At 29.1% G+C, this 26,407-nt stretch overlaps 1 protein-coding gene across 2 annotated transcripts in view; it reads left to right on the forward strand.

Annotated features, from left to right (window-relative positions):
* Window positions 1-26,407, forward strand: part of LOC129975171 (mannosyl-oligosaccharide 1,2-alpha-mannosidase IA-like) — a 94,794-nt gene that overhangs the window by 62,945 nt on the left and 5,442 nt on the right. Inside the window, exons 2-9 of one of the 2 annotated variants that reach the window (XM_056088139.1) lie at window positions 17,934-18,152; window positions 19,462-19,563; window positions 19,652-19,746; window positions 21,042-21,259; window positions 22,786-22,901; window positions 23,631-23,739; window positions 24,454-24,564; window positions 24,877-25,049. In XM_056088139.1, the coding sequence (XP_055944114.1) occupies window positions 17,934-18,152; window positions 19,462-19,563; window positions 19,652-19,746; window positions 21,042-21,259; window positions 22,786-22,901; window positions 23,631-23,739; window positions 24,454-24,564; window positions 24,877-25,049 (1,143 nt within the window). The remainder of the gene's footprint in view (window positions 1-17,933; window positions 18,153-19,461; window positions 19,564-19,651; window positions 19,747-21,041; window positions 21,260-22,785; window positions 22,902-23,630; window positions 23,740-24,453; window positions 24,565-24,876; window positions 25,050-26,407) is intronic. The other variant, XM_056088140.1, reaches the window with a different exon arrangement.

A 26,407-nucleotide genomic window follows, 5' to 3' on the forward strand; every position in this document is an offset into this window, starting at 1 on the left:
ATCGTCCATGTCCTCTGAAACAATGAAGCATCCTGTCCTGTGATTGTATGCAAATGGCCGGAAAGAAAAACAGAGCGCCAGAGTAACCTTCGCCTCACCTATAACCTCTGACAAAAAGGATGAGGGTGCACCGGACTGTTGTTTTAATTGGTGTCGTTACTAAGTAAGAAGTGCCGTTTTAATAGTTTCCGCTCATCCGCGCTTTCACGGTGCCAAGATTTCAATGGAGTCCGCGTCGTTGAACCTGTTGAATAAGTTGTTACACTGAAATGAGCAGCTGTCTTCATGCTACTATCTTTATTTTATTTATTTAACTAGCCGCCTTTGGCGACCAGCCGGTTCGCCAATTTTAATGTTCGTTTAAATTTTAATAATTAAATATTTTACCAATTCCTACTTTAATAGATTCTTCATCAAAATATTTTATAACTTCGAATTTTGATAGTCATATAATTCACTCATAATATTATAAAGGCCTTCAGTCGTAACGTAATATGTATCTCTCTCATTTTCTGTTAGCTCTCGTAGAATGTATGCTTTAAATTAAAGTGGAAAGAATTAATCTGCAATTAATATAATAATATTTTTTACTGAAACAAAGCATTTTTTTATAATATAATTACTGATAACAGAGTCACTGAGCGTTTAAACTTTATGGGCACTAAAGAATATCCTTCTTAATTTATGTAATATCTCAAGAATTTGTCAACAAAATTTTCTCAGATTCATCATGAGCAGAACGATTAATTAACAATGTTTAATTTTAAATGCATCAAATACTAAGAAAATAAAACGAATCGTTTAAAATAATCGGTCGAAAACAGGTTTAAAAAAACTACTTAAAAACGATGTACTTAAAACTATAAGCATATACAAAAAATATATAACTAACATGAATGCAATTTAATTGCAAAAGTATACAACTGACCTAAAAATAATTTAAAACCACATTTAGTGACGTAATATGTTGTGTTTTATGATTCGTAATATAATGGAGAAAAAAAACTAAATATTTATTGTTTTGGCCTCAAAACTGCATGTCAGATTTTTATTTAGCTACGCCATTGCGTTTTTCAATTATCGCTTTCAGATGCACACGGATATGCATATAAAAATAGGGTTCGTCTTTTTGACTGATTTAATCCAAAATTTCATAGACGTTTAGAAACCTGATGATTCATCTTCAAGTTAAATTTTATTCATTTGACTCTTATTTCTGTTTTATTGTATTCATATGCATACAGACACATTGCTCTTGGAAGGATTTTCGTAGGAATTTGCTCATTTAGGGATAGTTGAATATTAAATTCTACCAAAGCTCAATTTGTTTTGAATCACTGTGTTCGAAAATAGATTGTCATAATTAAAGAAATCTGGGAATTCTTCAAAATCTCAAATTTAAATTATAATTCGAATCGACATATTATCGTCAAATTATAATTCGTTCCCGCATTTTAATGATTCCATAATTTTTATACTTCAAGTGTGGGGAAAAAAAAAAAAAAAAAAAAAAAAAACACTTTTAGAATTATGTCAATTTTTTTACAAACACGACAATTCAGGAACGGAATAGGTTTAACTAATGATATTTGATCTGACAATTTTACATCGAAATTAAAGATGTATTTTTGTCGAAATTGCTTAGTAGGAAATCTGTATGTCTCTCTATGCGTAAGCACATTTGAACATCACATTTGATATATTTGTATTAAATTTTGATTCCGTTTATTGATTGCCTGTCGATTTATTTGCTTATATATGAATACATTAACTTAGATACAGCTGTACGCGACTAAAAATATATAACTAAAGTTAAATAAATTGATATTCAGGGTGGTCACACAGTCTTTCTCTAATTATTAAAAAATAAATAAAACTTGTAGAAGAAAATAATTTGGTATTTTGATTGTTTTGATATATTGTAAAGACGTTCATAAAGTTTTTCATAAGACTGCTTATGCCAATGTGACCACTTACGGCAATTATTTCAGTGTGAACACACCTGATATAGCTTGAAGAATTTTCAAGGCTGTATTCCAAATTCTTGCCACATATTGCTCTACATTTCTATCATCAAACTGGACACAGCTACTGTGATTGTAACTCCGAGTATATCAGTATCTTCAAGTGGCATTACAAAACACTATTCTGTATGTAATTCCAATATTGACTTAGGACAGTAATGGCCAGTTTGAATTCGTGGACTTCATTCATTTATTTCTCTGTTTTCCATTGATTTCTGTCTAAAGGAATCATTTGGTTTTTATAGCATAATCGAGTATTTATTGATAGGCATTCTCATAGTGCTTTATTCTTGTAAACATTTTAGCTCTTTGTAGTACCATTTCATTTTTTTTCTCATTAATTTCTGTTAATTTCCATACATTTTTACTAGGTATAAGCTGGATATTTTTCAGTGGACCACCACTTCATAGGCGAATCTACATTTCTAAGAAAGAACTTTGCAATAATGATTGAAAAAAGAAATGAAATTAACATTTTCATAATCATTAGGCAACAGCTAAAATTTTGCAGCGTAATCTGTTTATATCCATTATATTGCTGGTGCTTTGTTTCTGCATAATTTCGCAGTGGAATAATGTTTCTAATAAACATGAACGAGGTTCTGTTCTTTTAATTAATATATCTCATATTTTGTTTTCAAGATTCCGTCATATTAGTTTTCACTTCGAATAAGTTTACCAAGTAATAAACTGGGTGCTTCACAATGAATCGCGATTTGGCCAGCGCGTCGATATTTCTTTAAGAGAGAGAGTTTGGCGATAATGACTGGAAATAAGAGTAATAATGTAAGTAAGTAGTAATAAATGGAAATAAGAGTAGCATTTCCATAATCGTAAGGCAACAGCTAAGATTTTGTAGCGTAATTAGTTATTTATATCTATAATCTCTTAGTGCTTCATTTCTGTATAAATTTAGCAATGAAATAATGTCCCTAATAAACATAAACGAAGTTTATTCATTTAATTAATATCACTCATATTTTGTTTTCAAGATTCCGTCATATTAGTTTTCACTTCGAATAAGTTTACCAAGTAATAAACTGGGTGCTTCACAATGAATCGCGATTTGGCCAGCGCGTCGATATTTCTTTAAGAGAGAGAGTTTGGCGATAATGACTGGAAATAAGAGTAATAATGTAAGTAAGTAGTAATAAATGGAAATAAGAGTAGCATTTCCATAATCGTAAGGCAACAGCTAAGATTTTGTAGCGTAATTAGTTATTTATATCTATAATCTCTTAGTGCTTCATTTCTGTATAAATTTAGCAATGAAATAATGTCCCTAATAAACATAAACGAAGTTTATTCATTTAATTAATATCACTCATATTTTGTTTTCAAGATTCTGTCATATTAGTTTTCACTTCGAATGTGTTATCAATTCTGGGCTAGGAGTTTTACAGTGGGCCACGATTTGGTCATATTTCTTGAAGAGAGAGAGGGCGGGGGAGAGCTTGGCGATAATGACTGGCGATGGAAATGAGAATAGTATTTCCATAATCCTCTCCGCCCACTTCTCTTTCTGTTTCTCTTTCTGCAGGTGTGGATGTGCAGTTCGCATTTGGCATTGATTAAGCGAATTCCTGCCTTTGGCGCCTTGCAGACCCCCATTTGCCACCCCAATAAAGATTTAACATGCATTTCTTAAATAGGTTGTCAAGAATACAGTTCCGAGTACTTAAGTTATCGCTTATGTTTTTTTTGTATAAATAAATGGCCCGCGGAATGCATAAAGGGCTGCGATGGCTTTTCGGCAGTCCTGGCTTCGTGATCTGAAAATCGCGGGTATAAATCTGGCTCCCACTGGAGATTATCTAGTCCCTGGAACTAGTATTCAGTAGAAGTTCAAGGGCTTTTGATGCGATATGGAAGTTCTGAATATAGAATGTTTACTCAGCTGTCACTTGAATAATCTGAATTCATTATCTGATTGATTTTGAACATCACTATATTGACAAAACTGTATTTTAATTCGACAACCACTATCATATTTTGTATATCTTGAACTGAAATGTCATGGATGTCTGTAGTTTCGTAGTATCCGAATAATTTTGATTTCCGTTATGAGATTAATTCAGAGACACAATTCTAACTGATGGGAAGGACTCGTATAAATTTCTTAAACGCATAATATTCCTTCTGTAATAATATTACATAGTAATAAGGTATACTTCTTAGTTTATAGAAAATGAGATGGATAAAAAAAAATATTTCCCCAAACATAAAAAGCTAATAAAAAAAACCCACCAGGTAACTAAAAAAAAAAAAAAAACTAAGCAGAAATCAAAAAGGAAAATAAATACGTCTTAAATATTATAATCCATTGGCACATCCAAAACCAATATCCGTACCTAAGGGAAATAATATGGTACACTGCCATTTCTTGTTCCTCTTAATTTTGATTTTTGATTAAATTTATTTATTTTTTTGGGAATCCGTAATTCAAAAGTATGAAGAACCCATTTTTTTCTCCTATAAAAAAAGTATATGCGCTTCATATTTTTTTGGTCAAAAGTTAGAAGAATTTCTCTCCTGTTGCAGGTATGTATAAATTTTTAACTCGAAATCCCCCCTCGTATGATTAGTTCTGATATTTATCTCTCATATAATTATTAATACTTTTTCACTTGTCAATCAAATGACTTTGAGCATTGATAGATTATATGATTCTGTGTATAAGTTTCATTGATATTTAAAATATGTAAGTATTTTATTAATATATTAACCCTTTAAAAGGCCATTTTTTTCTAGTCATATTATGTTAAAATATTTTTTGGCTTGGAATTAGAATAAGAAAAGGGATTCATTTAGCTTATTAAATTTAATTTGATTATTTAATTAATTTGGTTAGTTAATACTTAAGTAACTAATCGAAACACATCATTTTGTCTGAGATAAAGAACTGAAGCATCTAAATTTCTGATTTACTAAAAAAAATTTGTCAGGACTTATGCCAACCTACATAATTTCATACAAAGATTGATAAATTTGGTGGGAAGCATACTTCCCACGGCCCTAGAAAGGGTTAAACTATAATTTTTGGAGTTGTAAAAAATATTTACTCGATGCGAATGTAACTGTTATATAGTGCTAACTGTTTTGAGACTATGGCTGATGAGATGCTAACTGTTTTGAATATACATGCTGCCTTGAGTGCAGATTTGTAAACTTTGCATTCCAAGTTAAAATTATTATCAGTATGTAGATATAAGATCATAAAAGATGTTTTAACAGCTAAAACCTTTTGACTTTTAGTATACAAAAAGAAAGTTTTGCAATCGTTCAAATTTTGACCTAAAGATTTTAGTAAATCGTCACTTTTGAAGTTATGTTTGTCTCTCAACGCAATAATTAAAAATCTCAATACGTTAAACAGATAAAATTTGATATGTGGTCAAGTTTAACATATAACTCTAACTGGTAAATGTACTAAATCAAAAACGCAACAAGCTGGGTCTTTGAATTCTGACAGGTTACAGATCGCTGATGGGTTCTATCTAGGTAGCCATGATTTTTTACAATGGAAATTTTATAGCTATTACAAAATTCTATATTTATAGCTTTTGCAGTTGAACTTGCTATCATTCACCGCATTGATATCAACCCTTTGGTACGTAAGATCACCAGTGTTTAAGAACTCAGAATATTGAAAAATGCGAGTTCGTCTCTCCCTCCCCTCCCATTTTAACACAATGATCGCCTGAAAATTTTATTTAAAATTGTTTGAAAAATGACTATTGGTTTTCTGGCTTATTCTTCGAGATATGTAAATATAATTAGTATTTTATAAATTTTTTGCATTTTTATCATTTATTGCATATTTTTGGCACATTGGTGCTTTCTCGGTGTCTGGGTGTCATCAGTACCCATCATGTTACTAATGGAATAATTGTACTACGAATGGCAATTATTTGATTTCTTGTATATTATATTCTCAAACGGAATCTCGCTTCTGGGTAGGGCAGGGGTCACGTCGACCATTTTATATAGTGAAATATATAGAAAGTATGACCGGCAGCGTTGAACGATTGTTCAAGGATTATTGTGCGTTGCCGGTCACCTATTTCCCTCAGAACCCTGAAATGGTTGTATGACTTTGGCGTACAGTACGCTTTACATACGCAGACAGTACGTACATAAGCAAATGCTGGTCTCCGATGATTCCCCCTCCCCTCTTTGACGACCAATGTATTAAGGTATGAAAACTCTACCCCCCCCCCAAAAAAAAAAATCAGCTACTTTGCTTAACAGATGGCAATTAAGGAGATCAGCTGAAGAAAATTAGTTCGCCTGTTCTTCCCAGTTAAGTCCTCTTGAATGAGCAATGCACGCATCTCGGTTACTTAATAAATCGCAATTTAATATCACATTAAAAAAAAATTATTAAGGAATTTCTCCATGATATTCGGATTAACATGTTATTTTCATTTAACAAGAGTTCAGCAATTAAAGAATAAATAAATAAATTATGAAGGTCCGAAATCTTTTTTCTTTTTTTTTTTCTGCGGGCAAAAAAAAATTTGTTGGAACTGTCTTCAGAATGAGAGAGTAATGCGCCGTGGAGAAGCAGATGTCTTTGAAGCGTAAAGAATCAGAAATAGTTTACTTAAAAGAATCCCGCTGTTAAATCCAAAAATAACTTCGCGCACAAACTGATCTATTTTTGAAATATCCAATACTGTTTTTTTGCTTCTTCGCCATCTGACATTGCAGGCAACCACGCGTAAAATTATTGCGGGCAAAAACATCTCCCATCTTGTACACACGAGTGAGAAGTGGTGTTCTGTTCAGAAGGGTCAATTTCCGAAGAACCGCCGCTTGACAGCTGACCTTTCGGTGAACGATTATCGACTGTGCTTTCGGACGGTAATTGCTCCCCATTAGCCGACCCTAATCACACACACCTCGCTCAGATGCACATTAATCATGCTGTATGCCATCTTTTTATTAGCCGGTCCGAGAATTAAATAGAAGCATCAAAATGCTCACTTATTCGGTGTCAGAAACCATTTCTCCTATTCCAGTCTGCCCAATTGCTGCTCCCCCCTCCATCATCTTTCTTGCCATCTTGAAATCTCTCTCCCTACAATTCGAAGAAAAGTTTCAAGGTAAAAAGTTGATTTATTGCGACTTTTAAGTTGTGGATCCTACAGTAACATTTGAGCAATGCTTCTGATGTCAATCGCCTCTCTTTCCTCTATATTTAATTCCATGGAGTGATGCCATTTTTTATCTTCTGTGGGCACATATATTTCTTATTTTGCTATGAAAATCTGCAGAGCTGCTATCGATCTCTTTTATTTTGACAACTGTGAGATGGGAAGTCATATTCGATAATTTATCTGATACATGACACTTTTTATTTTGGAATCCGTTATTCATCTTGCTGGAAGAATGCGCATAGTCCTTATCTGTCATAAGTACTATGTGCATTTAAAGAATATGCGCTGTAATGTCTTCTAAGCGACTATAACATGACTTGAAATTACTTCTGTGGAGTCCTATAAAAATGGTGCTTGTGCCAATGAATTCACCACCACCACCGCCTTTGGAGTTTTGAATTCGAGATCCTTGCGATTCGATAAGGAATTTGTGGATTGAAGGAATGTGTGATTTGATGATGGTTTAATGAGAATTTCTCTTAGTAATCGTTTATGATTTTCAAAATTAAGTTCCATAGATTTTTTTAATGGAGGGATTATAGAAAGATTGTTTATATTAAATGCTTTGCAACAATTTTCTAGGTTTGCAGCATATTCCAACTGATATTCAGTCTGTACCTCCTCGAGTAATTGTAAGTGCATAGCATGAAATTGATTATCACTTGGACATACTAGACGAAATCAAAGGTACCATGCTGAAATATACTAAATTAGCTCTAATCTCAGTAAATAAAGACATTTTGTTTCGATTCCTTATCATTTTTGTTTTACAGAATTTGCAATCTGTCCAAGATTTTTCTAGATACTCTGTGATATCAATAAATTGTCAATTATTTGCAAGCTACAACGTAAAAGGAATGCATTTGCAAAAATTACGCAAAATTGACTTTGCAATTTTAAATTCTTTAGTATTTCGACTGAATTGTCAACAACAATTTCGATTGATTCAATTTGATTATTGTAGAAGCCAGTTTGGCCAATAGGATTTTAAAAGCTGCCTGCTGAACTGAAAATAGCAGACGCTACACAAACGTTACTTGCCCTCTAAATAGCAGCTCTAAGTTTGTAGAAAACATAGCCAGAAGGGCATCTGCCTGATGCAGAAGTTTTAATTTCTGTGTTATATATAGATATAGCAATCAAGCCCTTCTGTAGTACGAAACCATTGCGACACCAATAAAATATTACCAAACTGCTGTTTAATGAGGGGAGGGGACATATGAATTTTTGGAAAAGAAAAATATAGTTAACATTTATAACGAAACAACTGTTACAATAGGTGAAAAACTTCCCCTTGGTAACGGTATGGATTAACTTTAAAGTTTCACTTTTTGGTAATTTTTTTAATTTTAAAATTCCTTTATGTTATGATACAAAATGGAGAAATAACAATGTTTGTTGTGAGGTGTTAGAGAAGTGCCTAGGAGACTAAATTACTTTCAGAGGAGTAGCTATTGATTGTTACCAAGGTCAATTTTTGCATGTTCACAATGAAATCTGTTTCAAACAGTTAATTTTCAGAAGTTAAAAAAATAACTGTAGACAATTTTCGTTTGTGATGAAATATGAAAATTGTATGCCTCAATATTCTTGACTAGCTTAACGACGATTCTGTTTTATTCTTTTTTTCCTGGAAACTTATTTTTCAACATTTCTTAATTTTTCAATATTGCGCTCTTTTATAGAACTTGGAATTTTTTTATGCCTGCAATGGTGGAATCGATGCTGTATTTATTTTCTTTCTTCCTACTTATTATATTTATTTTTAATGAAATGAATGTAATGGAACAGTTCCCGACGACAATATAATATTCTTTAATATTTCAGAATTAAGTCATCAATAAATCACCTCATTTTAATATTGATTCCATATGGCATTTACTATCTGGCTATGAATATGTGGAGAAAAAAAATGATATATAATAATTGTTATATGATAATATAACAACAATAATAATAAATATAAGGATAGCCCTCTAGTGGCTATAGAGAGAAACAGGTAGACAACGTCTAGCCGTCGGAAATGTAGCATCGTTTGGATTTGTCTGAATTGTTTTGTGTGTTAATCGTGTTGTGTCTAATTGTTTGCGACTGTAGCTCATTAGGTCTTAAATATAATGTTATTTGAGCGAGCCTGTGTATGTTATTATGAAATCAGTCAGTCGCAAATTGGCGACCACAAGCTTACATTTCCGATGGCTAGAGATTGACTATCTGTTTCTCTCTATAGCCACTAGAGGGCTATCCTCCTATTTATTACATTGTTAGATTTTTAGTTGGAAATGGAATAATCTAAATTTAAATAAATATCAAGAAAAAAATTCTGAAGCATTGAATTAAAATATTATGAACGTGATTTAAACTCCATTTTAATTATATACTATAATTAGCTTTTCTTCCTTTATGATTTTTTACTTTTTCCACTGCACTCCTCAATTTTAAAAATTATAGTTTTTTTGTATAAAAAAAACCTAATTAAAACGCAATTTTTATTAATATGCTATATTTATTGATAGACGTATACTTTTGTTAGATATGAATTACTTGTGCAATATTGTAAAATATAAATAAGTTTGTTATAAATAATTTAATACTGTAACTATTAAAATTATACGCAATAACTAAAATGAAAAAAAAAAAAAAAAACGAATTAAACTTTACTAAATTATGTCGTTCTAATCTAATATCCGTTTTTTAAAATTAATTTTTTATTCATTGCAAAATTCTTATTTCGCAATTAAGATTTTATAGTGTATTTTGAATTCCTAATTTTTTAAAATCTTTGCGCCGTGCTGTTTTTATTAAAAATTAAGAATGATGACAAGCATTAAAAATAATGATAAATATTCAATTTCAGCATGAATGATGATGCTAAATAATAAATTCTATCCTCATCATGAAGTTTGAAATTTAATCTATGAGACTCCAGGGCGAATATCGATCATATTTTTTTTTTATTGTATTTGTACTTTTTATTTTTCGCTCGGCTTTCGTATGGTTTTTCGAAATGATTATTTTCGTTTTCTCTAAATTTATATCAGCAGATGGATTGCAATGCGAAAATGTTTGTATTCACATTATATTAGTTTTTACCTTTTTTTTTTTTTTTTTTTTTTTTTTTTCCCATCGTATTGGATAATTTTTTTTCTACATGATAATGTTCAAGGGATCGATATTATCTGTAAATTAAGTCATGCAACATACTCCATGCAAAATCCTTCTAGACGAACTACACGACAAAACATTGGAAGTTGTAAACGTTTTTACGTTCTTTTTTCTATAACCTCGTGTATTTCTTCGTCTCGGTTAGTTACAAAAAATGTAATAAATTTTAATTAAAAATAATTTTACGTTGTTTTCAAATTTTAAAAATCTTGCTTTTTAACTATATTAATTTAATATTATCCTCTCAATTTTTTGAAATTTTTATGATTTTTTCAGTATATTTTACAAAAATGTTCCTAATCTCTCTCTCTCTCGTAAAAAAAAAAAAAAAAGTTAAATGTTAATAAATGTTTGTTCGAAATTCAGACTCCATTATTCAGCGACTTGTTGCATTTCATTCTATGCTTTCTTTCACTCACTAATAGAGCTGCAAAAATTTATTAGAAATGCTCATGGGAGAGCTCGCCGTGTCACCAAACACTTCATTCGTAGAGAGGAAAAAAAAGATATAAAAGATTAAGATAATAGAAACAGGCTTCAAACCGAAAGTTTTATTCCTGCACGAAAATAGGCTTAACTATCGTCAGATAAATAACCACAATGTCTCCCACAGGAATTGGATGTCCATATTTTCAAAGCTATTATCTTACAGAAGTGGTTTTAGCATTATTTTAAAATTCAAAAAGATGTTCTACATCATTTTTATTGACATCAATTTCTTTTCCGTATAATTTTTAAAAAATTAAATTTGATACGCAATCAGTAATAATGTTTACAATATTATGATGAAATTTAAACTCATCCATCAAAATATTTTGCTAATCATTAACTCCGAACTTTTACTGTGCAGTGCTTTCATTTTACATTTGAGGTCATTAATTTGTAGCAAATCCAATAATTAATCTGTAATAAATCCAATCGTATCAAATAACAAGGGTAAATGTTTGTTTGTTTTAAAGTGTATTCCATATTAATCGTTTAACAACCTAAGTAGTCAATAATTTGGGCGAACAAGTTGTTTGCCAAAGGCGGCTGGTTTTTTTTACTACATTTTTATACGTTGGCGTTGCAACAATATTAAATGCGTTTTTCTGTGTGCACATTATTGTAGCCACAATGAATTGTTTATATATAATTTAAAAATAGACAAATGAAGCTTCAATAATCATGCTGTAGTATTTCAACCTAGAAGTGTGAATCTTCTTAAAATTTTAATAAATTAATGGTATACCATAATCACAAAAGTCCAAATTAGAAACAAAATGTATTAATATCATACCTGCTAGATTTCTGTGACTTTGGCCTTATAGTTCAGAAATAGCATAATGAATCTGTTAATCAGATTGTCGGTTATTTTGCCTATTTTTATAAATAGATAGATACCCGTGAAAAATAATTAAAATAGCGCAAGAATATCGAGGAGAATTTAGTACGAGCAAATGACATAAGGAGTAGATATCGCCATTTTCGAATGATTTGAAAGTATGCAAAAGCTTAACATTTCTTCAAATTTGAATTAAATTAGTTTACTTGTAGTTTAATTTTTCATTTCGTTTTGCCAAAGATACTTTAAACTATTCATTCGGATCCAAATATTATAATGAACATTTCAAAATATAGCGTAAATATTGAACAACTTCGTGCAGATGTAAAAGGCACGTATCGTCACGCTTCCAGTGTGTCTACCTCTATCTGCATAATTAATAATTTATTCATTATGCGGATAAACGAATAATTTTTTCATAATGATTTGTCTACTAGTATGACCTTTGTCTAATTCAGTTATGCTAGTTGCTTTGCACGTTCGCACAATATTGGCATTTAAATATTTAAAATGAAATTAGTTTGCCTCTTTCTAAAGTTGCAACAAAGTTACAACTAATGCCTTGATTTATAAATCTGGTTTACTGAAATTATCAAATATGGTTAACTGGCAAATTATCAAATAAATAAATAAAAATGTTAAGTTGATTGAAGCACTGCGTGGTCTGAGATATTTTTTATCCCCCAGATATATTTATTATACATTACGAAGCCGTTTGTTGAGACATCAATAAAATATTACCAAGCTACTGTTTTTTCCTTTTGGAAAAGGAAATACAGTTAACATTCATAGTGAAATAACTGCCATTATAGCACGTGAAAAAGTTCCCCTTTGTAATGGTATGGATTACCTTTTAATATTTCTCTTTTCTGAACATTTTTATTTTAAATTTCCATATGTTATGATATGGAAAATAACTACTTTACATAAAAATTGAAACGACTTCAATGTTATTTCAAGAATTTTCATAGTTAATATGCGTTTAATTACAAAAATTTTTAGTTAAAAAAAGATATTACAGCATTATACAATTGAGAAATAACGACAATATATTGAACTATCTCGTAATTCCTTTTTTCGGCGGGTTGGGGGTATGCAAGAAATAACTTTGAAATATATTTATTTTATTTACCTCTCCTTTTCTTCCCTATTTTTGAGAATAAAAATTTCTGGATTAAAAAAAAATTAATAAATAGTTTATAGTTTTTAATTAATTAATTAAAAACTGGATTAAATACATCTCAAAATATAATGAACACGAAGAAAAGCTAGACTAATTTAAAAATTAAAGATTGAATACACAATTGAGCGTTAAGTAGACGATTTATGCTGTAATTTATATTTTTAGCTATGCAATGTATATAAAATGAAACAATCGTAAGTTTACACTTTTCTATTATCCAAAATATTAATTGTTAATGCTAAAAATTAATTCATGTGAGATATATTAGTTTTCGTTCAATGAGATCTCTTGACTATTTAACTGGATGTATTCATTTAACGCCTGGTAAGGCTTTGACTTTGAGACCAGAAGGTTGCAGGTTTGAAACCCGATTTCTCTGAAGACCCGCCGTGTCAGCAGGTCTTGTGCTCATTAAATCCGTCAAAAACAAATTCTCTTTTGTTGATGTGGCGTAAAAGTTTAGAGAGGGAAGTGGTTGACCCAGGTGTCATTCTCGTCGTCTGATCATGGTTCAAAAATAGGAACTCCGTCCAAAAATAGTTATCATGTTGGTTCGAAACTGGATTAAAATATATCTAGGTAAAACGAAACGAAACCACTTGCTGTCAATTTGTGTCATAAATTACTGTAATCGAATAACGGTCGAAATGAATTGAAATCGCAATGAATTAAAATATTAAGGCTGAATAATTAGGAAATCTACTTTATAAATGACTACGTTATATCTATTTTAAGAATGATAAAGTTATAAAGTTTTAAGACTGGATTATTCAGTGAGTAGTTAGTTCATTCAAACAACTTTAAGTTCGAAAACATATATTTATAAAAGATGTTTTTCGCAAATTGGGCCGCAAGATTTATAAATATTTCACGTAAAATAAAAGAGAATTGGGCGGGAGGAGGGATGCGAATACAAGTCCCAGAAGAAATGAATAAAAATCGGATGCATCAATATCACATCATATATTCATGCGGTAATGCTGAACTTGGATCTCGAAAAACTCTCCGGGGACTTAAAAAAAGAATAAAAGCGGGAATAAAAATTCCGTTAACACTCGCGCTGTCTTTGCCCTTTCATCGATGAACTTTTTCTACTGTTCAAAAATTTATTTAAAAGACAATAATAAAAGGAAGAGGAACAATTCTGACTTCTGAAGAGGTGCCATTGTTCGAATACGGCCACTTGACAAGAGTCGATTTTGGAAAAGATGATGGAGAGAGCGGATTCGTGTGAGAGGCGTCCGGCCTTTGGCGCGTTGCCGGATTCGGCTGCCGGATACTCACTCATCTACCCCACCTCCCTCCTCACCTATCGATCAAAGGGGGTAGGATGGGTAGTTTCCTCGCATATTTCGTAGGGAATCACGTGATGGACGAGTGATGTTCCGTGTGCTTTGTTATGGTTTTGACCTACATCGTGCTTCCATCGATAGCTGTCTCAGCTCGTAGTTTTTGAAGAAAAAATGAGCTGAAATTATAATTGAGATTGCATAAATGAGACATTGAATGTCAGTTGATATTTCATTTCATTTTTAAGAACGCAAGTTTTAATATTTGGCTTAGGTGAAATTTAATAGATGACGGCTGAAAAATGAGAATGGGGGGGGGGTATTTTTACATTTATTTTAAATTTTCTCGTATTCCAAGATAATATTGTAATCGCATAAAAATTCGGCTATGAGATTTTGATAAATTTCTTTGTCTCCCTCATTCGGGTATAAAATTCTACTAATGCATTCCAGCTTACCAACCGAATCCCCTCTCCCCTTCTGTTGAAGAAAGGCTTAATAATGGAGAATTTTTAAGAACCAGTTGCTAATCCCTAATATGATCACGAATTCGTCTTTAACATGACTATTTTACAATTGCCCCTCGAGGGCTCTTAAAGATTTTAAATTTTACTTTATGTACATTAGGGATCATAAAGTTTTACCATTTTTGATTTAGTTTTTTTTCACGATAGCTAATACACATCAGAGAAAAACAGAACTAGACAAATGAATTTTAAATAAACGATAATTTTCTTCAAAATTATACTTCGTATTTGTACATCTATACTGACTGTTACTATTATTAATCAAGATAATCTGTGATAATTAGAGAACATAGGCATTTTCTTCTTTGTAAAGAATCGTTTATTTCAGAAAACCGTGCCTATCATTTTTGGACGATTTTGCACCACATAGGGGTTGATACACAGTAAAAAAGAAAACCGCTTTTCCTGAGTTCTTAGGCGCATTCTTTTACTAGTTAATTCTTTTCCGATGTCAATATTTATATTTTCAGGTTTCATCTTTGTTGCATTTCTAAACTAATATTCGTTTTAATAGTGTCTGACAAATAGACAATATCTGAATTTGTGATATCTATTAAAACTTGAATTGGCTTTTTTCAACCTCTACATTTAATCTTTCATATATGTTGGAATAGAACAAAATAACTCAGTGCGCGAATGCTGTTTTCTTTGTTGTATTCATTATTTAATTAGAATTTTAATGAAGCTTTTTGATCAAATTTGTTGTCATTACTTTTTTAGCTGACAAGTATTGAAAAATCTGATAAAAAATGTGTGCTGTCATATCTTGTGATCTTGGTTATATTTATAAGCCATTTTATTTTCGCTTACGATTTAATATCTTAATACAGCGCGATTTCTTTTTTCAAGCTCAAATTTCCGAAGTTGATGAACATCAAAATAATATTGCTGCACTGTTTGATTTTTTTTTTATTTCATTTCTAAATAGAAGTATATGTAGTACCTGTCTCATCATGAAATAGGAGATGCTATATGAAATTATCTGATTTCAGTGCATTTTGAAATATACTTTACAAAATTCCCTGCATTATCAAGAGAATTATGCTTTAATAAGTATCGTTTACGTCATCAAATGAATTATCCTAAGCATTTTTGACATTTTATTCTGAAATCTATAGTGGTGAAATATTTTTCTTTGTATTCTTGCCGCTATCTCTCGGATAGATCAATTAAGTATGATTCTTTCTCGAAATAAGAATCCTATAATTATTTTGGAGTGCACTACGAGCCATTAAAAATCCATCTATCAAGTTCTTAAAGTCCTATTAAAAGTTGGCAACCTGAGGTTTCTTGGTCACCTGTTGATGTTTTTTTCTTCGTAATTGATTGAAGATTAATGAAATTGTGGGTCTTTTAGAAGTATTTTTTTTTAATTCATATTATTCATCGAAACTTGTTCGGGAACGAATTTCTGGAAATAGAAATAACTGAATAGCTTAATTTAAACAAATGATTATGATGTTGGAGATTTTAGACAGTTTTTCTTTCCAAAATATGTTATTAGACCGTTTTTCTTTTCCAAAGAAAATATGTTATTTAAAATTGATTTGTTTTTTCTAGTAACTAATGCTGTAAATTAATTTGTTTACAACTGTTCTTGCGAAGATTAGATTATTTTTTTGCAAGCTGTTAAGATGTAATTAAGATTATCTAAATTTTGATTATTGCACGAATGTTATTAAAAATTAATTAGTATAATGAATGTTCCTGTTTAACGAAGGCTTATAATTTTTTTCCCTTTATTAAAAGAACTTCATTATAAAGAAATATATGAAAATAAACGATTATATATTGGATGGAACATTAAAAGTGGTTGGTTTGAATTTCATTGCAACAGTAGAGAGCATTATTAAAACCACGCAAAAAAAAAAAAAAAAAAAAAAAAAAATTGAAAATTTGTTACATTTTTATCAAAAAAATTTAAATTGTTTAGTTATTAAAAATCAATTTTTTTTTTAAATTTGTACAAAAAATCACTTTTGTTCTTCTATATTTTTGAAAATTATTCTAGAAGTCACAGTCATATTTTTAATTAAAATTTTAATTATTTTTAAAATCATCCGGAATCATTTGTGGTCTCTGAAGTATATCTGTGCCAAATTTGATGATTCTAGCCCAGCAGTCCGATATATTGATTGCTACAGACAGACATACCCTCATACACACTTTTTCCTTTATTATAAGTTGAGATAAAACTCAACCAAAGTATTCTTTATTGTTGTGGAAGTTATTACATTAGCTTCAATTAAATTATTTCTTGGTTTCCGTTATAATTCATGGACTAAGAAACATCAACTGGAATTTTGTTAGCATGCTTTATTAACTCTAACAGAATTGGAAACTAAAGATTATGAATTAATTTTTATATCTTTATTAATAATTAAGATGAAGTGTTTGTGCTGCCCTCCTATTGGCCAGGCCATTGATACCAAGTTAGTCACATATATATTTTGGAGAATGAAAATGTGCATTTTGATGCATTTTTTTTTTTGAATTTCAATTAGAATTTTAATTAATTAAACATTAAACGGAACTGTAGCGTTTAACTGTAATTTCCGAAAATAATATTGCGTAAAACTGAATTGTACATCATTTCAAAATTTAAAAACTTATCCTTTTAATGATAGTCGTACAAAATTCTCTTGAGAATATATATATATATATATATCAGCTATAGATTATGTTGCTGCTTTGAAATTCAAACAATTTTAATTGTTTCGGCAAATATTTAATGCCTTGATTTTTTTTTTCTCCCATTGCTGAAGGCTAAAGAAGAAAGATTCTGTTTAACATGCATATAGTTTACAAAACGAAAAAAAAAAAAAAAAAAAAGTATGTTTCAATACCTCGACCTTTAGAAGATTGATGAACTGTGCATTTATATTTTTATAAGCACTCTGATATCATAGTGTTGAGAACCATTAGAAACGTTCATACATACAGTAAATGGAATATATGTAAGACAGTTAAAATAAAAAGACTTTTAGGATCTAACAGTTTGAGGGAATCATGGTCTATGAGGGGCCATTATATCTAAATGATTTAATCATTAAATAAAAATAATCAGTATCTCTGAGGACCAGTTAGTTGCTTGTGATAGTTAGAATTAAATTGTTGAAATTTGCCTTTTTCTTATCAAATAATTTGATTGAATGCCCTTTCGAAAGAATATTATTTAATCGATGCCTATGTATTTTTAATTAATGATAATTAAATTTTTTAGATATTTTTTGATTAATGATGCTTATTTCTCTTTCAGATGATGAAACATGCCTGGGATAATTATGTTCAGTATGCGTGGGGACAGAATGAGCTAAGACCACTGTCCAAGAGAGGTCACTCTGCTGGTATCTTTGGAAAAACTGCCATGGGAGCCACCATTGTTGATGGACTGAACACATTATATATAATGGGATTGAATGATGACTATCAGAAAGGAAGAGATTGGATAGCTGCCAATTTAAATCTGGATCTAGGGGTAAGTAACATGCAAAGCAAACTTGTTACTACTGTTTTTTGAATGGGACATGCTGTGTTCAATGTCATTAATTGAGAGATCATGAGTGGAATTCAGAATACTAGCTATATGAAAGTTGCATGTATTTTTAACCCATCATAATGATATGTATTGTAGTAGTGTCTTGGTATCAGTTTCAGAATGAAAAGGTTTTGAAATCAAAACTATAAACAATGTCTCCTTGCTTTTGACTGAGTTCTACAATTTATATTCATATTTTCTGGTATTATTTTCATTCAAATAAGCTATACAAATTATATTTGAAGTACAAAAGATCTGTTATGTGTAATTATTGAGCATAAAATGAAAATTATATAATATGCACTCATGTGGTACATTCTGTAAATAATATTAAAGTTTTATTTTGAATTTTATTTTATTTATTTTTTGTTGTCTTATGTTCATAAACAGCAGAAAAAGTGTATCAAGATCTGTTGTACTTAAGTGTGGACTTGAAATTCCTGAGGCTTTTGAATATCCTTGCTCTATTTGGCTGTGGAAATTTGGAAAGAGATCTTCAAACAAGATTAAGTTTTGCCCCCACTATCTAACCACATCACAGTATTGCAAAATCCTTGCTCAGATAGCCATTTTACAGCTTTGAAAGCGATGTTGACCTGTTCAATATATAATAACTTATATACTCTTCATAGGATTTGAGTGTAATTCATAAAATTACTAGATCTGTGTAATATTTTCAAATTGCTGCAACAATTAAATATATCATATCCATTTACAAATTTATGACATTACACTGTGCATTGTATGGAATTGTTGTACTAACATGAAAAAAACTGACTGACTGACTGACTGTTTTATTATATTAGTATCTTCTTTTAAAAATACAAAGTGGCTATCATATTCTCTTGAAAATTTCGCTTATTAATTGGCAAGTATTGGCAATTGTACAATTTTATTATTAATATTATTATTTCTTTTAAAGTGAGGCACCTTTTTTAGATATTGCTCTATTTCTGAACTTCAATGCATAAATTAGTATTTGTGTTGGAAACTTAAAATTTTTATTAGCAAATGTAAAAATTTTGATGTTGTAATCTCAAATATATATCAGTTTCTAACTAACTAAACATCCTTTTTTTAAAAAAGGGCTAGTCATTGATTTTTTTTTAAACCAAAGGCTTTTCCATATACAAACAACACTTTATATTTTTATACATGCTTGCTTCTGAATATTTTCTGTCAAAATTTTTCATGAACTGATGAAACCAGTGAATCAATTTCAAACATGTCTAGCAAAATTATTATGTAGTTCTTTCAATCTTTGTTTCAGAATGCAGAAATATCTGTGTTTGAGACAAATATTCGCTTCATTGGAGGTTTGCTGTCTTGCTATGCCATGACAGGAGATGTGGTAGGTGGTACTAATTCAGAATTATAATTTTTTCTTTGTCTCTTATCATTGTTTTACTGTTGTTAACTGTGTTATTATTTTGCATTAGATGTATAAAGAGAAAGCGGATCATGTTGCACAGAAATTGTTGCCTGCTTTCAACACTCCTACTGGCATTCCTAATGCAATTGTGAACCTAAAGAGGTGAGAATAATTTCTTATGTACTTGTCTATGGTCTTTGCACTTAATCCTTTAAAACAATTAGCAATTATTATATCCATAAAATATTTTTCTTTATATCAGTAAAATCATGGTTTTAAAAAAAATCCATTTAGTTATTTTCAAGAACAGTTTATTTCTGACTAATGCTTATGCATTTACATTTCACAAAATATTTGTGAATCACTCCGTATATACAATTGTTAAACACTTTTATTTAATTTGACATGTTTCATGTTCATAAAGATGAAATTTTATTGAGTTTTCACTTGCTTTATATACTGTGCTAGAATTTTGAAATTTTGCTCAGTGATTGTTCCCCAGTGACAACAGAATATTTTTTTTGTATTTTAAAGCTCTTTAATTATTTTATTATATTAATTTAATTAAAAATTTATTTTACAGATATGGCATCATCTAGAGATTAATTTTAGAAATATTATTTTTCAGGTATCAAAGTATTTGTAATGATGAATTATGAAATAAAGTAAAAATTAATAAATCATAAAACTGTTATCATTATTTTATTGGTGTGGTAAAAGTAGGAAATAATACTCTTTTATTGAAAATCATATAGTAAATAAAGACAGAATATAATCATAAAAAAAAAAAAATACTTGGATATTCATTCAAAGTCAAATATATTTATTTGGAGTCTCCCAATCGGAATTTCATGCTATTATGGTCCTGTTATGACATCCATGTTTTTGAGAAAGAAATTAAGAATACTATAAAAATATAAACATTTAAGTTTTATTCATATAATGGAAATATGTGAAATAGAATGTTTATAATTCTAGTAGATTATTAAATATAAAGATTATTATAAATTAGATTATTTATCCTTAGATATCTGGAATATTCTTAGAAAATAATTTTCTTCACAATGAAATTATATATGGCTATCTAAAATACAGAGAATCTAAACTTAAAGAAAGTTGATTGGTTTGATGTAGTGGTTTGTATACAGTAATGTTGCATATGATTTCCTTACAAAACTTTAATGTTTTATTCCTTTATTGCAATATATTGCATAAGAAATTAAGAATAAAACTGAATTAGTATAAAAAAATTTTTAAATTAATTCTATCAATACATGAAAAAAGGGACACTATTTATCAAAATGTTAGACGTCAAAATAAAAAAATTTAAAAACTGTATAGAATAATAAAAGGGAAGAGATGCTAGAATGCCACTTGAATATTCTAAGAAACAAAATTCCAAATATTTTATAAAGTTTTTTTTCTCTTATTTTTAAAAAAGTCTATTTATATTTCAGTGGTGCCAGCAAAAACTATGCATGGGCTTCTAGTTCCAGTTCCATTCTTGCTGAGTTTGGTACTCTGCATTTAGAATTCACCTACCTAAGTGATATAACAGGAAACCCTGTCTACAAGGAGAAGGTGAATTACATCAGAGATTTCCTTGCCAAGATGGATAAACCTCAGGGTCTTTTCCCTAATTATTTGAATCCTAAAACTGGTCGTTGGGGACAACGTAAGAATACTTTGAACTTTATTTTTGAGAACTTAAATGCTGTCTTATTTGTATTAAAATTGCCATATTGTTGGCATTAATTAAAATAATGATTAGCACAAAGTCTTTTGAATTGATTTGTGTTTATAAGGCTTATGAACATACTATTTAGAAAACTTGCCATCAAATTATGCTTATTTTTAGTAATTGGCAAGATTCAATGGGAAATGCTTTATACAATCTTGTTTTTTTGCTATAAAGTGTGTGGGCTTTATTGCTTTCATTATTGTTTCATATTTCAGACTTATTAAAATTATTTTAGCTGCATTTACTTTAAACTATATAAAAAAAAAAAAAACTTTTTAATGAAAGGTTTATAATTTTAATAATAATAATAATAACTTTTTTGGAGATGTTTAAAGTACATTTATTGTTAACAGTATATATCTTTTAAAATTTTGTATAATACTTTGTTTACTTTTGTATATGATACATATGATCTTTTTTATACAAAATTCAGATAACATTTGGTATTAGAAAGATTTATTGAAAAACTTATTAAAACAAGAGTAATATTACATCTACTTTTGTGGTTGTAGTTATTGAAACATTCTTGGTGTTAATTGCAATTTATTCAGACTGGCATCTGCATTGCATCTAAAGACTGACAAAGCTTACAGTTATTAATATTCACCCAACATATTGAATGTAATGTGCAGTCTTCTGTTTTGTGGTTTAAAAACATCATTTTTAATACATTGAGTTGTCTTTCTAATTAAATAAGCATACAATGACCTCTTATTTATCAATGGCAGTAGAATCAGCAAATTACCAACACATTTAATTTTCATGAAACTATCCTAAATATGAACTTTTGTGAGTAAATTTAGAAGTTCAAAAGAATTAAACAAGAATAATAATGAAAGATGAATAGTATTATCAGCATTTTGTTTTAAGTGGAATGAAAGTTAAGCTTTTTACTAATATCTTAGTAAAATTAATATATTTATATGATGTTAGAAATTGAAGAAAATGATTGAATAAAATCAAATGGAAGGTGTAGGAAAAAATATTTTATCATTTAATAAAAATCTTAGAAATTATACATTTATCTAGTGATCTTTAAATTTATTATTATTATTGGCAATTATATTTTGTAAAAATTAACTGTAAATGAAATATAAATTATAGTAATTGTCAAAAATTCTTCTCTCTTTTTTATTTTTTTTAAATTTAAAATGGCCAATTGATTTGACTAGCAAAAAATTTTCTTAAATAATTGTAGTTGGTATTATTAAAGAAGAATTATTACTTGCCAGACTATTGACTGAATTCTGAAGAATAATATCCATCATTCAGTCTTTTACAATTTAAATAATATATCTTCCCTTTGTGTATTTTATTTTAGCAAGTAAATTTTACAATCCTTGTGGCATTTTGTATGAATTCTGATTGTGAAAATTATTTTTAGATTATAAAATGATTATTTAATTTTTTATGTTGATAAGCCTGCTCTTACAATTTTATTTACATTTTATTTCCTGTAGACCATATGTCAATGGGAGCCTTAGGTGACAGCTTTTATGAATATCTTCTCAAATCTTGGATTCAGTCCAATGGTGAAGATGTTCAAGCCTTGCAAATGTTCCAAGAATTAGCTGAAGTAAGTTTATAAATTAGTTTCCAAAAGATTTTTTGCTGTTCTCAAATGGGGTTTTTCAAACCTAAATGGGGTAAAAAAAAACATTTATAGTGAATTTTTCTTTCAGATTCTTCAGCAAAAATTTATTAGAATCCCAGCATGATTTAAAGTATTTTAAAAATCTTATAAATGCATTTATTTTTTTATTTATTTATATCATTACTTTCGTATTTCTTTTCTCCCATTTTCATTTCTCTTCTTATGTGTATACTTGGGATCACAAATTTTTTTTGTTCATATTATGACAATGCAAAAATGTAATGAGCAAGTGCAAAAATTTTGGTACCCAAAAGAGATGTGTAAATGCAAGTGGAAAATTGAAAAGAATGCGTGCATTAAAGTTAATTTTTGATTAATTAAAAAAAAAGTTGTTAACCTCTTAATTTTTCTGTATTTACTCTGTTTTTAAATTATATTGTTTAATATACTTTCATATGCTTTTAATTCTTTCTTTGCTTAAATAATAAATAAATCAAAATGTTTAAAGATTCTTCTTTTATTTCAACTACTGTAAGTTGTTAAGTGAATAAAATTTTCATTAAAATATAACTATCTAACTTACTAAATATAACTATCTAACTATAGGAATCAAATGCATTACTACTTTTAAATACGTGATTTAAAAAGCTAAACATTCTGTGTATTTTTTTAATTGTATCCTCACCAATTATTATTTTTATTATTTTCCAGGCTATAAATGATAAGCTTGTCTTCACTTCTAAAGGGGGACTCAAATACTTAGCTGATTTAAAATATGATCGGATAGAACATAAAATGGATCATTTAGCTTGTTTTGCTGGTAAGAATTAGTTACCATTTCTCTACTGATATATAATATTCTGTATTGCTTTTGCCATGAAAAGAATTATATCAGAAGGGGGGGGGGGGGAATCAAAATTAAAGGCTAGAATTGTATATTTATTTCTATTTTGGCATTCTTGTGTATGCATTATTAAATATCGCTTTTATATTTTAATTTTAGTCCTGATTAAAGAAACTATCAATCAAAAAAGCAATTTTATCCTTTTTTATTATATTATACCATTCTTTTTCTAAGCAATATCTTATTATATTATATTTCATAAAAATGATCTGTTATTTTTTAAAAAATCTGCAGTATAGGTAAATGAAACTAAAGATTGTGATTAGGGGTGAAAAATCTATTTTTATTTTTAAAAAATTTCTGTCTAATATATTCCAGACATTTGTTTGATAATTTTATTTTGGGGGAAAAAAAAAGACTTAAAAAATTGATAAAAAAAATTAGAATGTTTGAAAACTTGAAGCAAAACTTTTTTCTTGATATTATTTACAACTACTATTCATCATTATTGAATGAATATATTTAATAATAAATTGAGTGTCAAATCGCTGTGACCAAATAGTTTCAAGCTTCCAAGTGAAATGAATAAATGCTAACAATTTTTTTTATTTATTTTGTTACCCTAAATTTATTATTTATAGTAGGTCTATTGATTTAATTTCTAATTATGATGTATGATTTCATTTTCAGGTGGATTCTTTGCAATTGGCTCTGAATTCATGCCACCAAATAGACAAGATTATTATTTGCAGCTAGGAAAAGATCTTACTCACACTTGCCATGAATCTTATGATAGAACTGGTAAACATTTTGTATTTACTAGTCATTTCAGATTGCTTTTATTTAACTTGATTGGTTTTATAATTGTAAAGATGGAGTTTTATAATCGATTTTTCATTCATGTTCTCATGTGTTAAGAGTTTCAAAATTTTGTATACTTGTATGTTCCTGATGACAATGAAGTGTTTCAATATTTTCAGAATTATTTTCCTAAATTCCATAAAAATCTTGAAATAATTAGTTGGAAATTTTTATTTCTTTAACTGCTATGTTAGTTTAAAATTCATACTTCGATTTGTATTTAAATGATTTAATTTTACTTTTCTCTTTTAGCTACTAAATTGGGTCCAGAATCGTTCCGCTTTTCAGATGCTAGTGAAGCCAAGGCTCTGAAACAGAATGAGAAATACTACATCCAAAGGCCTGAAGTGATTGAGAGTTATTTTGTTCTATGGAGGGTCACCAAGGACCCAAAATATAGACAATGGGGATGGGAAGCTGCTCAGGTATTTTTTTCCTTTTCATTCTAAGTGCTTCTCATTTTCATATCCATTTATTTCATTCTATATAATTATCAAAATTCTCTTAACTGCACTTACTATGTGCATATTTGGAACCTTGAAAATTCAAACTAATTGATGTTATCTGTTTCAATTCTGGAAAATTTGAATTACCTAGGAAATTCAGTAAAGTAGTGTTTATATACTAAATGCTATAGAGCATTGACTTTGAGTACTGGGTAAAAGAATAATGTAAATGGAAAGTGCTAATGTACTCTGTACATTGAGGCAATAAGCAAATAAATTGAAAGAAATGACCTTTACCTGGAGTAGTTTATGATTTACTATTAAAAGATATCATATTGGATTGATAGTGATAAGATTGATTTTATGTGTTTTCTAGTTTACCTGAGTAAAATCAATGTTCATTTCACTAGTCTTGTATCTGTTGCCCTATTGAAGCCTCTTATTATTAGGTTATGTTGAAATTTGTACTATGTGAATGAATTCAAACAATGTGTTATGGAATCAAGCAGTATCACATGCTTCCACAAAATATTATTTCAAGGTCAAGAATCACAATAATCTTAAAGAACGTGTTCAGACATTTTGAAATGTTATACTTGCAAATGCTCTTGAATTAATGCTATGCTAGTTAACACAGCAAGCTGCACTGACCAACATAATGTTTATGCAGTACTGGTGCAATACCATATTATGCTGATTTAGTTAATGTACATTTACTCTTTAAAAGTGAAGTTTGACTCTCCTGAACCAAATAGTTGTCCATTCTATTGTAAGAAAACCATGAGTAAAAATATTATTATTTGTCAGTAAGTCTGTAAATAAGTTAGTTTGAAAATTGATTATTTGCCCATAGAGTATTAAACTGAAAAAAAAATTAATTTAATAAAAAGGTATTTTATTATTAAGGATAGATTTAATAACTCCTTGGCTTTTTTGTATAATTTCCAATTCCCATAGTGTTAAATGAAACTTTTTTGCAAGTGGCTTTGCAAACATTCTTTGTTGTTCTCGTACCCCCATCCCTCCCTATAATGCTATTTTTGTTTCTTAAAAATGTAGCAAAGATACTTTTCTGCCTTTAATAGTTATGACCTTCATTATAAATTATTGTAAAAAAATAAATTAACAGAGTATTTAATAGAAAATGAGATATTTTTAGATTTCATTACATGTCTGGCAACTTAAAAGCATTGGATAAACACATTGATATTAATAAATAATACAATATCACATTATTCATGCAGTGTTTCAAACTCATTTCTTATTCATATAAAGGAAAATATTTATGATAAACATCTTTCAAATTGATATTATTATAGGTGATGAAATATAGACTT

The sequence above is a fragment of the Argiope bruennichi genome, chromosome 7 (assembly GCF_947563725.1).
Source record: "Argiope bruennichi chromosome 7, qqArgBrue1.1, whole genome shotgun sequence".
NCBI classification, from domain to species: Eukaryota; Metazoa; Arthropoda; class Arachnida; order Araneae; family Araneidae; genus Argiope; species Argiope bruennichi.